Consider the following 16,125-nt stretch of genomic DNA (forward strand, 5'->3'; position numbering starts at 1 on the left):
AAAGGTGCGTTTGCTGCTGAGTGCCCTGTTTGCGGTGGGAAGAACGGCCCTCTCCCCTTGGTTCTTTTGCTGTTTGCACTTCATTCTGGGTGGCGCACGGAATTCTACGAATCTTTCCCCACGGGAAAATTTTCATCCGGTCTAGGCAATTGGTAAGCAAATAGTCCTTTTTGTGAGTTTTTGATGTTTTCAGCTGTCTGACTTGTTTTTTTTTTTTGTTTGCGCAATTTTATGCCAATTCTCCTGGGCATCACGAATCTAGGCAAATGGATGGACACAAACACAAGCTTTGACACAGGCACAGTTCATCGACCGTTTTCATTAGCCAGCTGAAGTTTGGATTCGCGTTAGTTGATGCGGACTGGCCAAGGCTGGGAAAGCAAATCAACGTAACGGAGTAATTGCTGTTGATTTTTCCGGGAGTTGTATTGTGAATAATTGAACGGTTTCAACAGTTTTCGGAAAGGTGAAGGACGACTTAATTTTATGACAAAAATAAACCATCAAACGAAATTTCTATTTCTATGAATTTTGTAAAATATTGGTAATTAAGAAAATTATTTGCCATTAAAATATTTTTTTTTATATTTTCATATGCAACTTCAGCTTCAACTGATTTCGTTAAGCTCTTGGTTGATTATGACATCTGAATGCATTTTTATGAAAATTGCAACCAGCTTCCAAAATGTTTTTCTTTCTAAAAGCTCTTAAAATCATACGACATCTTCACTTTCAGTTTCCATTTGGCAATCGTAACGCAAATTTTAGAGTTATGTTGAAGGTTACGTTAAGTTTCGAGCTCTCTGTGCGGTCTAATGGATAGCCAATTCGACGACCACAAATGGTAGGATTCCTAGTTTTAAACAACTCTTCATAACACTCCTACGTAAACTCTTCAGTATTTCAACCAAAAACCCTTTTTATTCCCTTTTTTGACTGTAGCCTTCTCCGCTGATTGCACTCATTGAGAAAATCCACCGCTCACACATTGCGCATCGTGTCCCTCTCAATGATGCAGGTTCAGAAGCTGATTTTCATGACTTTCTACCGCATTTCTACCGTAAAGAACACCAGTCCTTATTCAAAGTTCAACTATGCACACCATCTTGTCATACATCACCGCTCCAGCCAGAACAAACTCAGAACATTCAGCGCATCAGAAAGCTTGCTTAATACACACGACAACAAAAAAACACTCTCCAAAATCGTGAAGAATCCTTCCCAGCGCAACGCAACCACGCCTGGTGACCGCAGTATAAAGGAGCAAACGCCAAAAAAAACACGCAGATTCGGCTTCCATCAGTAGCAATTGCCATCCAACTAGCTAACAAGCCTCTTGAACCGTTGCTGTTGCTTCGTACGGAGGGAAACACCAAAAAAAAAACAGTATCGAAGCGAAATCCATATCCCGGGCGTACATATTTCGACACTGCAGTGGTTTCGCAGCTTTGCCTGAATTTTTCATCGGTTCGCGACGCTGCCGCATAGAGGCCAACCTAACGAACCGCTGTCATTCTTTTTGGGCTGTTGGGTTTCCTAGATAACCCGGTACATTTCCGGGGCCACTTCGGTAGCGCACTTGCGCGTCCGTTGTTTTGTGTGCGTGTCCTTTCGCTCGAGGTCCTGGTGCGTTTGACTTGTTGCCCGCCTGTGACCCAAATAGAGGCATGCGTCACCGATAATGATAGAACGAGACGGGCGGGGTGATGAATCCAACGGGAAGGATGTTGGGTCGGTCGTGTTAGGCGCGGAGTTTTATGATCTGTTCTAGGAAACAGCCTAGTTCTAGCCATCCCGAATTCGACCCTTCGAACGACTGAGCGTACTATAATCGGCTTATGCATTTTTTTCTTGGGGGATAGGGGGACTGTGAGCTCGTACTATCACGTACCGCAGTACCGTATTAGATTTGTCGGTCATGTTCACGTACAAGTCATAAGCTGTGAGCTAACGTTTCCAGGGAAATGGTTCGCGGTTTCATGCCTAGCACGGCGGACAAAATGTTTTTTGGTTGTTTTTAGTTATGGGAGGAAAACCTAACGATGAATTGAGTAACTTAATCATGCGGTTGAGAAAATGGAGAAATTATTTGTTAAATTAATATGCGACGAACCATCTTATTATTTGAAATCTTAACGTCCTATTAAATCAATAAACAATCTCTGTATAAACTTTAAAAAAAATGGCTGCATTCTCAAACATATTTACATAAAAGTTCCCTCCACCTGAAAACCATCTTAAGCAAAACCTTTTAACCCTTCTGTCTTATCTCCCATCGTATGGAAACCGCTTCCAACCCAAAAAAAATCCCCACCGATGACTATCGGTACATTTTTACTTTAACTACATTTCCTGTCGCCCGCGGCCACCAACTAAAGGGAAAAACACTGACTTCCTGGGCGATAGCAATCACGAATAAATTATTGCCTTCTTGTACGTTAATCTGCCGTCGCGAGAACTTTAACGTTCAATGGCTGCCTCCATCCGTCATCAGTTTCCGGCGAAATCGAACCGCAACACACACACAAAAACACACTCACTCGTAAAAGAAGAAACAAAACTGTTTTCGGAGAAAGCAAAATAATAAAAGCATAAGCCACGCCATGCCAAGGGAGCGACAACCATTTGGCCGCCATTATCGACCATCCCGAGCGCGGGAACAAACCGAGAAAGTAACAAAACGCCACGGTAACATTTCGACTAGATAATGTGACTGTTTCGGTGGTAAACAAACAGCAAACAGCAATAACCAAAAACCTCCGGCTCAGGCTGTGAAAATGCAGAAGTTGCTAATTAATCATAGCAGATTTTTGGGAGGGGATTCTTCAACAATTTCGCAGACGCTGGCACAGCTACGGGCAGGCCGTTCACGGTTTTAATGTGCCAAGAACCAAGAACATTACCAGCTAGTGCTCTGAGTTGGAGAGAGAGAGAGCGAGAGAGCAAATCCAAACATTTAAATATAAACAAAAACTAATGCACACGCACAGCCGCTGACACGTGCACGCAAAAACAGCTGTCTCATGGCGTCTTTTGCCCCCATTCGGCCCCAACTATCTACCTGCCCTGCGGTTTGGCCCACTCAAGGGAGGGAAAACAATTTTGATGGCGTGATAAAATGTTATAAACCGTTATTTAGCGGTCGGACGACTTTCTCCGTCGGTCGGGCCGGATAAAGATGGAACTAATCGAATGTCCTCGGGCAGGGTGAAAATAGTTCAAACGATACCCTTTGCTGCTCTTCCTTCGGTTTACATCCGAACATTGCACCTCGACAACCTTCACCAACTTTTACGAACCGGTACGCTCATTCGGCCTGCGTTCGCTGAGTGAAGAATTTGACGTACCCGGGCACGTGGATTACGAGTGTCTTCTTCACTCGCCTCGAAGCCAGCCGACCGTCCTCTTTACACCGGATGTTTCGAGTTGCCCCAGATCATACTTCATCATTAGTGTACCGAGCCAGCACCTTAACCTATTGCTACAAAGCTTCGAAACGACTAGCGCGGTTGAGCTTTTTTTTGTCCATCCCCCCCTCACAGTAGTTAAATTTAGCTCGACGACCAGGCCTCGAACCTGGCACGAAAGTGAATCGGCAACGCTCAAACGTCAAACCGGAAGCTCGCTCACGTAGCTCACCCCGCATTGGCAGTGAAAGCGAACTACGTACAACCTACTGCCCCCTTCGGAATACTGGAGCGAGAAGATACGATCGTCTAGCTAATAATAAGAATGGCTGCAAACGAAAAACCCGGGGTCGTGGCAGCCCAAAGGACATGGGGTCGGTTGGTTGGTTGGTTAAATGAGAATGAATTAGTGTGCGACTGAATAGGCTCCATGGACCGGAAATCTTGTAATGGTTCAGTTGAACGCACACAGCCATTCCATGTATGTGGTTGCTGCTCGCATACGGTATGTGGTTTTGTATGGCTTTTAGAGTATGTTACGAGATCTAGACAACGTTTAAGAAATATCTTTGCATTCCCTTAGAATAACATTTTTGAAATGCGTCATATTGATCGAACTTTTTTTTTAAATATGCCTTGAAGTTTGCAACTAAGGAATTTGAAAAGCAGGAATGACAGGAACACCACAATCTACAGGGGATTTTATGACATCAGGAAAAGTTTTTACTTCATAAGATTCAGATCAGATAAGATCAGATTCATCTGTTTAAAGTTCTTTTGCTACTGTTAGTTGGTAAGAAACCTTTATTAGAGATCCGTATTAAGAAAAACGTTTCTCAAGCATTTTAGAGAGTGCCATAAATAGTTCTGGATTTATTACGATGCTTTGTCTCTGGATGTTCTAGTTGCGTTGGTTCATTGATTCAAGGTCTAGAAAAAGTCGGTGTACGTCATAGTCCACTTAGACCCTCCAGAAACGCAAAGCGGACCAGGGAACGAGTAGCAGAAGGCCACCAAACAATGTTTTAATTATGGATTTTTACACATGCTTTGTGGAAACTAATGACATCAGGATTATCTCAAACACACGCATTAAAGTTCAGCTAATTAATAATACTCAATAATGCAGCCTTTCATTTACCAAACCTCTAATGAAGGTCTAAACTCCAAATATTAAGAGCATGCTTTTTAACCATTTGTCAGGTTGGGTTTCAGAATAACATTTGATTGGTGTGCTGCATCCCACAGATTAACCAAACCACTTACCGGATCGAACTGTCGAGCCGACTGCCAAGCCACCCTCGGCGGTATTGTGTGGCCGAACAAAAGCCTATCTCCACGGTCCGATCCGATCAGCTCGGTTGATTTCAGGATGCAATCAAAGGGACGGAACCACGGTGGCATTAGGGACACTGGCTACTCCAAATCCCATGCAACCATAATCGGTGCAAACTGGCCATTGTGTGCCTGGCTGGAGCAGTTAATAAACAATAGCAAATCGACCACAACCACCACCACCACCGACACCACGACCGGCTCATATTTCATAGTTGCTTCACACGAAGCAACGCATTCAGCCGACCTGGGTGGGTAGCAAACGGTGATAATGTGCACGACCGGCAGATTTAGCGCGCACATCTAAACGGTCATTGTCAAAGCGAGCGGCAATAAACACGCTTCTCGATTGATATATAAACCTATAATTATTCGATAATAGCCCCCATTTAGCACCCACCCTTTGCCCGGTTTCACTTCCATCGCTAGAGCGATGGAGAAATTCTACGCACGACAGAAGCTATGGACACGGATTGAATAGGCTGGAAAAACGACCCATTTCCGTCCGACCGTCGAACCGGTAGGTCAGTCTCGGCCGCAGCAGGCCCGGCTGGCAGCCAACGAAAGGGGGTCGTTATGCTTTAATTAAGAGATTCCTCTACCTTCTTGGCGTACAGGAATATTGAATATTATTCCGTACAAATGGAGACCGACTAGCACGACGTAAAGTCACGGTCCTCGACCATGAACGACCAGGGCGCCAAGCGCCAACCACCAGGAAGAGCCAGAGCAGTTGCACCCATAAATCGACAATCCATTCGCCATGCTTTACCTGTCCGCTACCATCCATCCGAAATTCGTAACGAAAAAGTGAAATAGAAAAGAACGTATTGCCAGCGGGAAAATCAGCGCAACAACGACCAGAACCTAGCAACGGCACGGCCAAGAATGCGAAATTCGACATCTATCTTAATAAAAAGATTATTACCGAGCCCGGTTCCCGAACGAACCGATGGCCAGGATTCGCATGGCTTGAGCAAACTAACGAACGCGAACAACTGAATGCCGCGGAAAACGTGAAGGTGATCACCACTGTGCGGACGGACCCCCTTTTCTCCCCCATGGGAAGCAAATCGCAAAGAAAAACCATTCATTCCCATCGCTTTCGTTTTTTTTGTGTTAGTCTTGATCTGGCAGTAAAGGGCCATAAATTGTTTTAACAAACCCGTGCTGGCCCCCCCGGACCGGAACATCCATCCTTGGGGTACGCAGTCCCTTTTTGGCCTGCCTGCTTGCTTAGTGTACATACTATTAGACACAGAAAGTGAGAAGAAGAAGAAAAAACGGTGACTCAAGATCATCTTCTCGGTGTGGTTGGGATGGACATCGGGGAGATAAACGTGTGTTTTTCCCAGGTACAACAAAATACATTTTTTACATCTTGCTTAACGGTAGTCGGTCAGATTCACGTTATCTTCTGTGGGTGATTGTTCTCAGTCTGTTTAAATTACCAGCGTAGTTCTACGTAACTCAGCGCTGAATGTGTGTACAAGTTTTTGATTACTGTTTGGCTTAGTGTTTGGTTGGAGCAATGGCGGGTAATATTGAAATATATCGTCTCAAAGATAGCTGGAATGACTTCCTTGCGAAAGAAAAGGATATAGCAATGGATTGGTACACTAAAGCACGAGCGAATGGGGGATCCTGCTGAATCTTCAAACTCAAATCAAATTGTTGTAGTATTTTTATAAAGTAAAGCTACAGAAGACAAGCAATCAAATTCTTTAAAATAAATGCAAAGGAAAAACATATCCGCAAATACGTGCTTCAAACCACTGGCAAGAAAGTTTATCTCATTAAATGGGCCATTTCTTTAAAATGTTCCTAACAAAGTTCCGGCCGTCGAGCTCTCCATATGGAATCTCCACCCTTGCTGCTCACTGCGAAAAGATACCTCGAAATCAACAAAAAAAAAAAAAAATAAAACACCAAATATCTAAGCAAACAACACCATCAACACTTCCCTGACACCTTCGCCGGTCTAAGAAACACCTGCAACTTTCGAACTTTGAGCGCGTAAAAGTGCTGCCGTTGCTGTGTTTGCTTTCCGTTCTCGCTCGCTTCTAACACGCATTTTCATGTCCTTAAGACGCTGTTAACGGAGGCTCGAGGAACAAAAAAACAAACCTAAAGATGCTGTTTCAGATTTTCTTCTTCTTTTAAAGTTTACAGCTCACGTCCCCCAACCGCACTGCAGAGAGAAGTTAGAGCACCCGTCACCCTGAAGAAGAACTTGTTTACGCACGCTCGGCTCGGGAATCACGGCTTGTCTCGGGAAAATATTTTTCCATGTACCCCCCACAGACCTTGCCGGGCTCATCCACAGACACTGTGACAATCACAGTATCACAAGCATAGTAGCAAGACTCGCTCGCTAATCGGCAAGGTGTTCTCGAACTCCCAAAAGCTGTCCGCCTGGTCGTCAGGATGCGGAAGTAGCGCCACCGGCAGACGTTTCAATAAATAATTCTTCTTCTTTTCTTTCAGTCACCTTCCCTCACCTCTCCTCACATCAAGAGTGTGCTGCGTGCTGAAGTGAAGGTTGAATGGAAATCTGTAAAATTCTCAATCTACAGCCTCGGAACCATCTGATAGCGATGACGGAAAGCACTGTCAAGCCTCTCTCTCTCTCTCGCTCTGCTCTCGAGAGGCCATCAAGAATATGGCCTGATTTGCGTTCAAATTGAATCAAAATCACTTTCAGATGTTTGGTTGACTGTTGTGTTTTTTTTTTCGCTCTTCCTTGCACTGCTTCCGGCTTCCGGTTGGCTTCACAAACGTATCGATACAGTGTTGTACAACGTTGTGTGCGTGTGCGTGAGCTTGAGGGTGGGAACACGGGAAGAACATTACATGAGACCATCCGGATCCAGCGTGACAATCCAATTGATCCTGACAGCTACAAACGCAACCCCGTACCACCGATCCACAGCCCCGCGCTTTTGTTTGACATGCTCGAAGAAGCGTTGGAATCGAAATTGACACTCGTTTCGGTGCAATAGCACGTACGGTAGAGGGCCGCATTCAGGATGTTTACCATCATACTTTGGTTCAAATGCGGAAATGCGGAAGGTTTCAACCGGGAGAAGTACAACAGCCATACTTAACATCCACCATGATCTAATACACCATAAAAAGACGGTGTAAGAAGCGGAAAAAAGTTCTATTGTTTTGGTAGACTTTTCCCCACCAACCACGGGCAAACAACAATGGCGAGCTTTTTTGATTCACACCCTGCAGCGTTGGGCCAGGTTTCCGCAGGAGCTTTATTAAAGATGAGTCATTGTTTGGTGTCGTGTTCGCTCTGTAGGCTGCACCAAAAAGCGGGGGAAAATGATGTTAGAAAGCAAATGAGGCTTCCCGAAACCTCGGGCCCGCTTGTCTTAAAGGGTAATTGTTGTTCTTTGCTAATCCTTGTTTGTTAAAACATTCAAAAAAAAGGAAGGAAAAAATATTAAGAAACATCTCGAATCTCGTCCTATTGTCAGGAGCTTATAAACTTAGGTAAAAAACTTTTCCACACCGCTCTTTTGTTCCAGTGGGTAGGTGTTGCCGAAAAGGATCGTCATGTTTGGGTGGGAGTCAAATTTTGACCTCCGATACTGTTACTTTAGTTCCGAGAATTGGAGAGCACTGAGCACAGGTAACAACGGAAAATATAATAAGAAATGGCGGCAACAAGATGGTAAATGGGGAAAAAGAAAGAAGGAATTTCAATATTCATTCGCCCTCTATCTCTCTCTCTCTCTGTCTCTTTCATTTCCTGGTAATACTTACATGTTTTTCACCGTGAAGCCGTTGGTGCCTTGAATGCTATGTAGCTTCCCTAGGTCACACCTCACCAACCGTAGCTAGCACTAAAAACCATTCCCCCCCGAAGAAGCCGACTCGAAAGGACGATCGATTGAGCACCAAATCAAAAAGTATCACACTCGACAGCCAGCAATGAACCACCTTCAAACCGATGCTCAAGCTTGGACAGACTCTTCTTCACAATAATCACACACACACAGACAGAAACACGCACACAGGCTTTACATCAAACTTTGGTTCGTTCGAACCATCTTGCACCTTCCACTGTACGAAGCAATCACAATGTGGGCACCGGGCAATAGCATACCACTCGCTGGTACGCCCGTACACAAGTGCGTACTTCACCCGTCATTCACATGCGCAAGGCCCTCAGCGCCGACTTGATCCTTGAACGGTGGTGGGATCAAACAGCCTTGCTGCACTTCGGTACAGTACGGTACACTTGGAATTGAGAATATTTTCCTTTTGGTTTTGTTTTACCACATTCCTTAGCTTGCTCGGCGCTTGAGCTGTTCTACTTAGCTTACGTGTGAAACTCGCTCTTCCAAATGCTTCATCGTGGATAAGGGTGTATAAAATAGAAACTCTGCTTACAAACACACATGCACACTTTTTTTTTCTTTCTCCTGATGCACAAAGATGCAACTTCTTGAGCGAGCAGGATGAATTGAACTTGATCAGGAAACACACACTTACACAGCTCGAAAGATGATATGCTTTACGACGACGATATGATATGATTACGATTCTGCAGCGAGGCGTACGCTCTTGCACAGCAATTGATATGTGTCGGTTACGTCACACTAGCTTTAGCTCAGACTTTTCTGTTGTGTTGTGGTTGCTTCGATTGATTACATGGATGCTTGGATGCTTGCGTTCTACATTCTACGCGCTAACGTCCTAAAGGTGTGTTTGTAGGAAGTGTTGTGCGCTAGTACATCTCATCGGTGCTGTTTGTGCCTCATTAACACCTCGAGCTGACACCACCGCTGAAGCCTCGGGCGCTTCATACGCGGAGCATGAATTTTAAATAAATTCCCACCGGTAAATCCAACTCCGGTTCGAGCGCGAGTGTTGTTCACGAGCCCATATTCCGCGCTGTGGGATGTAATTTTTCGGCCCAAAAAACTTTTGCACCAACACCGACCGCACCGAATCCGCAACACGCCCGTCCACGCTATCAAGCGATTTGTCGCAATTTTTCACCGCTCACGCACGCACGCATGCATGCCCGGAACCGGATATAGCGGGGGAAGGAGGGGCACTTTGTATTCGCGAAATGCTCGACATCGACCGACCCGAAACTGAACGATACGAACCGACACGCACGGCGACCGGATGAAACGCGTTGCAATGTTTATTGCACTTTGGCTAGAACGTAATACCACATTGTTGGGAGAAGCTTCACGAAATTACTTCTTTAACTGGCACACTTACACCGGAATTGTTAGCTTCGTTTGGTATGGTAACAGATTAATAGACTCCTCTACAGCAATAGCACAACACGAGATAAAGTATCCTTTAAGTGATCCTTCCGATGGGCCTTGCGAATGCTTGAAGCGAATTTGGCGATTAAGATCCACTTTGAGGTTTAACCAAGCATCGGGTGCACTCCATGGCGGGACACAGCACCGGGCTTACAACTGCACCGTGCCAACAGAAGCGAAGTTGCTGCTCCATCGCCATCCTTCTTCGCATCCTTGCTCCGGGACCGTGTTTTGAAATTGACTTTTTGATTACGTTTCCGGTTTTGAATGCCACATTTTGGCGCCTTTTGACCAATTTCCTTCCCCCACCTTCCACTTGTCCCCTTAACCGTTGCCCGGTATGCAATGCAGTGCTTAAAGCCTCCCCGAGACACACAGTTCCGCGATTACTAGCAGCAAGGATGCGAACGGCTTGTACGAAGCGTTTCGAAAAACGGCTTTTTTGCAGAACCCACAGGACCACGGTGGATTCCTGTGCGCGACCGACGGAATCTCACGACAAACTGCCGCAGCTGTTCCGAAGCTCGACGACACGCGACGGTACTCCAGTGCTCCAGTGGATCGGGGAAAACGGCGGTTCGCCGAAACGATCGAGCAACGGCTGCAAGCTACGCTGGCTACGGTACGGAAAAACGCTCGACGAACCATCATTGCGCAGGTCTCGGTGCAACGGGCCACTCATCACTCACTGGCCTGCCAGAAACGGTAACTCATGCGAAAACAGGATTTCTCCTGCGAGTCCGTCGGTCGCGTCCAGCTGGTCTGGGTGCTGAAGTGTTGCCGTCGGGGCGATGTTGCTCGAAAATGAATCACACCAAGCGTGTCAACACGTGGCGCATTTAACACCATTGGAAGCAGCCACCGGCTAACGATATCGAACCCGGGAGCTCGGTACTGACGGGTGGCGTGAACGGGGCAAAAAACCCGAACGAAAGGAAAAACATACTGTCAAAATGTTACTTACCATCCGTGATGGTGGTCGGCAATGGGATGGATGGAGGGGCGAGAACGAGATTCGACGATCGGCGACGATAGGCGGCAAACGGTTCGGATGAATGCGTTATCCTTTTGCAAAGCATCCGACTGGCATCCACACCCGGTTGTCGGTGTCGTCTCGCCCAGATGATGCGGTCCCGCATGTGCACAGTCGTGTGTGTACCTCGCAGGCCCTGCAATGCAGGTGTCCCGGTGAAGTTTTAATTACATCCTGCCGCTACCTTGCAGCGTGGATAACGTGCCACCATCGAGGCCACGATGCTTCCCGCCGTGCACCGAGTGGTTCGAGTGGACGAGCGAAACATTTCGGTCACTGGGTTAGAATTGTGCAAGGTCATTTGCGTATTGCATTACTGGCGCAAAAGACAAAAATAAAAATCACTCAAATGATGAATCACTGACAGGTTGAGGGGAGAGCTAGGATCGATTAATTGCATAAGTGCTTAGAGCATATCGTAATGAAATTAAATATACGCTTGCAATGTCAAGAAGCTTAATCGAATTTTCTTTTAAATTTTAACTTTTGAAAGCCTCTAGAGACATAATTCAACTAAATAAACAATGTAGAAGGGCAACAAATCGATGCAGATTTCTGAATTTTTGCTGTCATCTGATCCTGGTTGACCTGTAGCGCCTGCAATATAGGCAATGTGCATTACAGCATTAAATGAGTTATAGCTAGTTAATTGCTGGTATTGGTTAGGGGAGAGGGCGCACTTTGATTTTAACGTAGCATGAAAGATGGAATAGAATTAAAGCATAGAAAATAGAATATAAACGAAATAGGATCTACAATTAATAAGAAGAAATAACAAATCAAAATAAGGAATAAGGATTTTTGGGCGCAAACAAGCGTATAAATTAAGTACAGCAAAAGGTTCGAGATCAATCATATCGTCCAGTCTACTCCAATCGTTCTATTCTAATCTATTCCAATTGTTTTGCAGTGCTTGGCCTCGTTTTTGATGGTCGATCTTTTTATGTTTGTATGAGCTCTATTAACGATTCCTGAGATCAAAGGACTATATGATTGAGTCACAAATATCTCAATTAAAACCATCCAGCTGGGTCTAATAGGCTTATTGGTCTAAGAGTAAGAATAATTTTATGTCTTGTGTCTAATGCAGCCCAAAAATCTGCAACTATTCAAATGCAATAGCACATTAAGCTAGACCGGAAAAAAATCGTTGAAATCACTCATCGAAACACAATAATTCATCCAACGATCTGTAATAAAATCAGAACAATTTAATTAGATTAAGTAGTTGGCTCATGAGTATCAGCAACTATCAATTTACGGGCAGCTCGAGTTTGCATCCTTACTTAAACACTTGCAACCATTTCACACAGCACAACATGTCCCAAATCCATTTTAATCCATCCAGCAAAGCTAGTAGCGCAAGCTATGAATTGCAACAAATCCAATTACATTTGTCAAACTTTATCATTACACCTCAGCATCCGAAACTGGTTGCAAACGAGCGCCAACACTCTTCGGGTTTTTTTTATGCCAGTGAACGGTTCCGGCGAGTAACTGTACCGGAAAGTTCAATAAAAACAATCGTCCGGAAGGTCAGAACGGTAATGTAAACGAAACATCGGGCACATGCACAACCGTCAGCTGGCATCGGGCACCACACAACCCACACACCAACTTTCATCAACAGTCACGAACCAAAATGTCAAACCGTCAAAAACTTTTCACTTCCCGTGTTTCGTACGGGAACACTTTTCTTCCCGCCCGGTGCATTATTCAGAGAAACTCTCACCATGCGATTGCACTTTTGTAAGCACGAGTGCAGTGCTGCCTCTACATGCATTGATGCAACACACACACACTCGTACAATGTAGTAGCAGCATCGTTGTGGTGCGTTCGTGAGGGTGATTTGAAATTTTTATGCAATTGCCGGGATTCACATAACTTTTTCACCACCGCGCCCCGGCTCACGGTTTCGTTAGAGCATTCGAAAAGGGGGCACCACCGGCGATGGTGCCGAAAATCGGCGTCGGCCAGTGCAGTCTCGCACCGGGCCTCGCAGACGGCCTTTGCTTTGCTTTCGTTTAATGTATTCATCAAATTTTAATTCGCTGCAGCTGCCTGTCTTGCCGGGGTTTTGCGCTAGCGATCGAAAGTTGTTCCGTTTGCACGTCCTGTCCAAAAGGGAATGGGGGGTTGGGGAGGTTCGGTGCCAAGAAACCTTCGGCTTCGGAAAGTTCCCGAAGAAAGGCTCCCGGTAATCCCTGCCTGCCAGTCAACAGAACTTTATTACGCTCCATAAACCACTGGGGAAAACGGATCTTTTGGTGGAAAATAAGCTTAGAATGAATTGGAGCAGGAAAAGAAAACTTTTGCTGAAACCCCCGATGCCTGGCTGTTGATTCCGGGGATTGCAGCCAGAAGCCTCTCGTTGGCCGGAAGATGCATAGTGCTGGCGCTTGTGGCTTTATCTTCCCTATGAGCGCTCCTACCGTCTCCTGTCTCAGGTGGCTTAGCTCCGTTGGCTCGCCTGGTTAGGAAAGTCACGAAATAGTCGTTAAAATTGATTGCCATTTATTTTCCGAGAACAGAGCACTTATTAAGGGCATCGGTATGGATACATTTTGTATCAGGCGAAAGATGCCCGACAGCAACACGAATCGTATCGACTCGCAATACTTCATGCTTGGTGAGGATTAGTCCACAGCAACAGCTGCTAACAATGAGATGCTTATTATCCTGCTACATCCCTTGGCAAGTGTTTATTGGAACTGTGTTATGTTACGCTACAACTTCCTCCTGCCAAACCTGTAGGTAGATAGGCCCGGCCAAGAAAGATTCGATTGCAGTCTCGAGAGTTTGGGGCCACCCAACTAAACCTCAATCTAACGGCTAGCTGAAAGGATAAAACTTTTCAATGACTTTGTACGGCCCAGCGTTCCCGTAACCTGGCTAACCTTTCCTCCCCTGGAATTGGACTCCTTCACTCGTGAAAATCTCATGCAAAAGGTTGAAAAGCAAAGAGGCAGAAAACACTGTTCGGAGACCCTCCGGCACCGAACCTACCACAACACGCTGCCCGTGAACTAGGATGGATGAGACGCAGCAGCTAGCTCGGTGTGCTGCAATGCTACTCCTAAAGTTTTAGCATAATCGGATTAAAGTTTACTTTACGCTTGAACCTCCGTTTTTTGTTTTACTCTCCCTCTCCCATTCGCTTTCCAGGAACCGGCCATTTGGGAACAGTTTAACCTGTTCTGTACCGTTTGCCGAATGTGGGTTGTAATTGTTTCTTGCGCTTGAATAAGGATGCCGAACCGCTCGACAGCAGGTGGTTTGTGTTTGCATGATTCGTTGTAGCCCGTAAGAGCTTCATGGATTTTTAGTCTTTTTTCCTCGAAGAAGACGTTAATACTCCGGGCTTATAAATAATGTATAGCCGCAATTATGAGCGCCGACTGTGTCCCAAAAGGCACGCCCAGCTTCATTGATCTCAGTGACATTTGGAGGCCCGACGACGATTCGCCCGAAAAATTACTATTCAATGAAGTGGCCAGCCGAATTTTTATTAGCTACTTCATATCCTCTAAATGTTCTACCTCCCTTTGGGAACTATTTCATAATATCATAAAGTGCCTTTCATATTTTCTACAGTACGGTAGCTTTAATGCAAACCCTATGAAGTAATGCCTCCTTCAGAACTCATTCAAAATTACTTCAATTTAAGCGCACAAATCAATCCCATCAAATAAATTTGAATCATTTGCCAGCACAAGCATCCAAGCTAGGACCGGATGCTCTTCAATCATTTTGCAAGCTTTCAGCAGGAACGACATGCCGATGCCGGTCTGCTGCCACCGTCTCAGCTCGCACCGAACACCACCGGCTTCAGTTTCAACACGTACACATGACAAGCCTAGTTAATGATGGATAAACAACGATTTCTGATATTAATGACATTGAGTCTGTCATACACGTCGGGCACGTACGTACGTTCCTGCTGGCCCGGTTTCGACAAGGCCCTTTCAACAGCAACAGCAAGCTCTTTGAAGTAGTCCGAAAGCGTCAATATGCTCTGCTGCAAAGCTCCATCCACGTTCGGTACTCTTCCACGTCGACCAACGACCAAGCCTACTTGTACGATGCTTGTACGCTCAAGTGAGAACATTTTCATACTCCGGGAACTTTTCGTCTTTTCGTTTTGATGTGCTGCTACAAGCTCACTGCACTATTTGCTCGTGTGTGCCTGTGTGTGGTGGATCCGAAAACATCTTCAACATAATTTCTTCAGCAGTACACAAATGAGCGATTTCAGTTTCGAATCGATCGTTATCAAAACGAACCCTCTCGGAGGTGGGGGGGCTCAACATCAAACAGCGCAAAACAGACCCGTTTGCTGGATGCTGCTGTGGAATGGACGGTAACATTCAGACCGGACTTACCGGGCCGGGATTTAACGGTCCACCGGAATTGATAATGTTTTTAGGGAGTTGGTTTTTACCCCTCCCCGTTAAAGGTGCGCGTTAATGGTTGGCCGATTTCCGGACGTGAAACAATGAACCCCTTTAAATGAGCTTCACGCCCAAAATGGAACGCAGGTTGAAGCTTTATAGCGCTAATTATGTTCGAGGGAAAGGCCATTACATTCATTAATGTATGTTTTGGAGCAAGTTTATGGTGGGCCCGGTGTCTTTTTTGCTAACCGAATGGAAGAAGAAATTGTTATTGGCGGACATTTTTAAGACACTTAAATTATCAAGTTGTTGAGGATAAAAAAATATGCAACGTTAACGAGCCTTATTCAATAAAATGAAATCGAAAACAGGTCATAATTTGGCACATTGTAAACGTTTTGCTAAACGTACAATTTAAAGTTACTCAATGTTATCGCACCTGTGCAATAAGCTTCATCTCAGCAAAACACCACCACGAGTCTGGCCAGACCATCTCGATTTTCAACCCTCCACAACCATATCGTGATGCAAGTTCATGTCCTTGAAGGATCCCGGGAGTTTCCCTTCGCAAAAAGCCCCGACCTTTATACGCCTTTTCTTCGGTGGTTCGAAATGGGATAATTAACGTTACTTGATTATGATAATTTTATTACCT

At 45.3% G+C, this 16,125-nt stretch overlaps 1 protein-coding gene across 1 annotated transcript; it reads right to left on the reverse strand.

The window, feature by feature from the left end:
• Positions 1–14,600: 14,600 nt before the first annotated feature.
• On the reverse strand, positions 14,601–15,184 carry LOC118502457. The gene is made up of 2 exons (XM_036034687.1): positions 15,010–15,184; positions 14,601–14,932 (listed from the first exon to the last, which is right to left on the reverse strand). The coding sequence occupies exons 1-2, from the start codon at positions 15,182–15,184 to the stop codon at positions 14,739–14,741; spliced, it is 369 nt and encodes a 122-aa protein (XP_035890580.1). The 3' UTR covers positions 14,601–14,738.
• Between the last annotated feature and the right edge of the window lie 941 nt (positions 15,185–16,125).

This window comes from Anopheles stephensi, chromosome 2 (assembly GCF_013141755.1).
Source record: "Anopheles stephensi strain Indian chromosome 2, UCI_ANSTEP_V1.0, whole genome shotgun sequence".
Taxonomy (NCBI): Eukaryota; Metazoa; Arthropoda; class Insecta; order Diptera; family Culicidae; genus Anopheles; species Anopheles stephensi.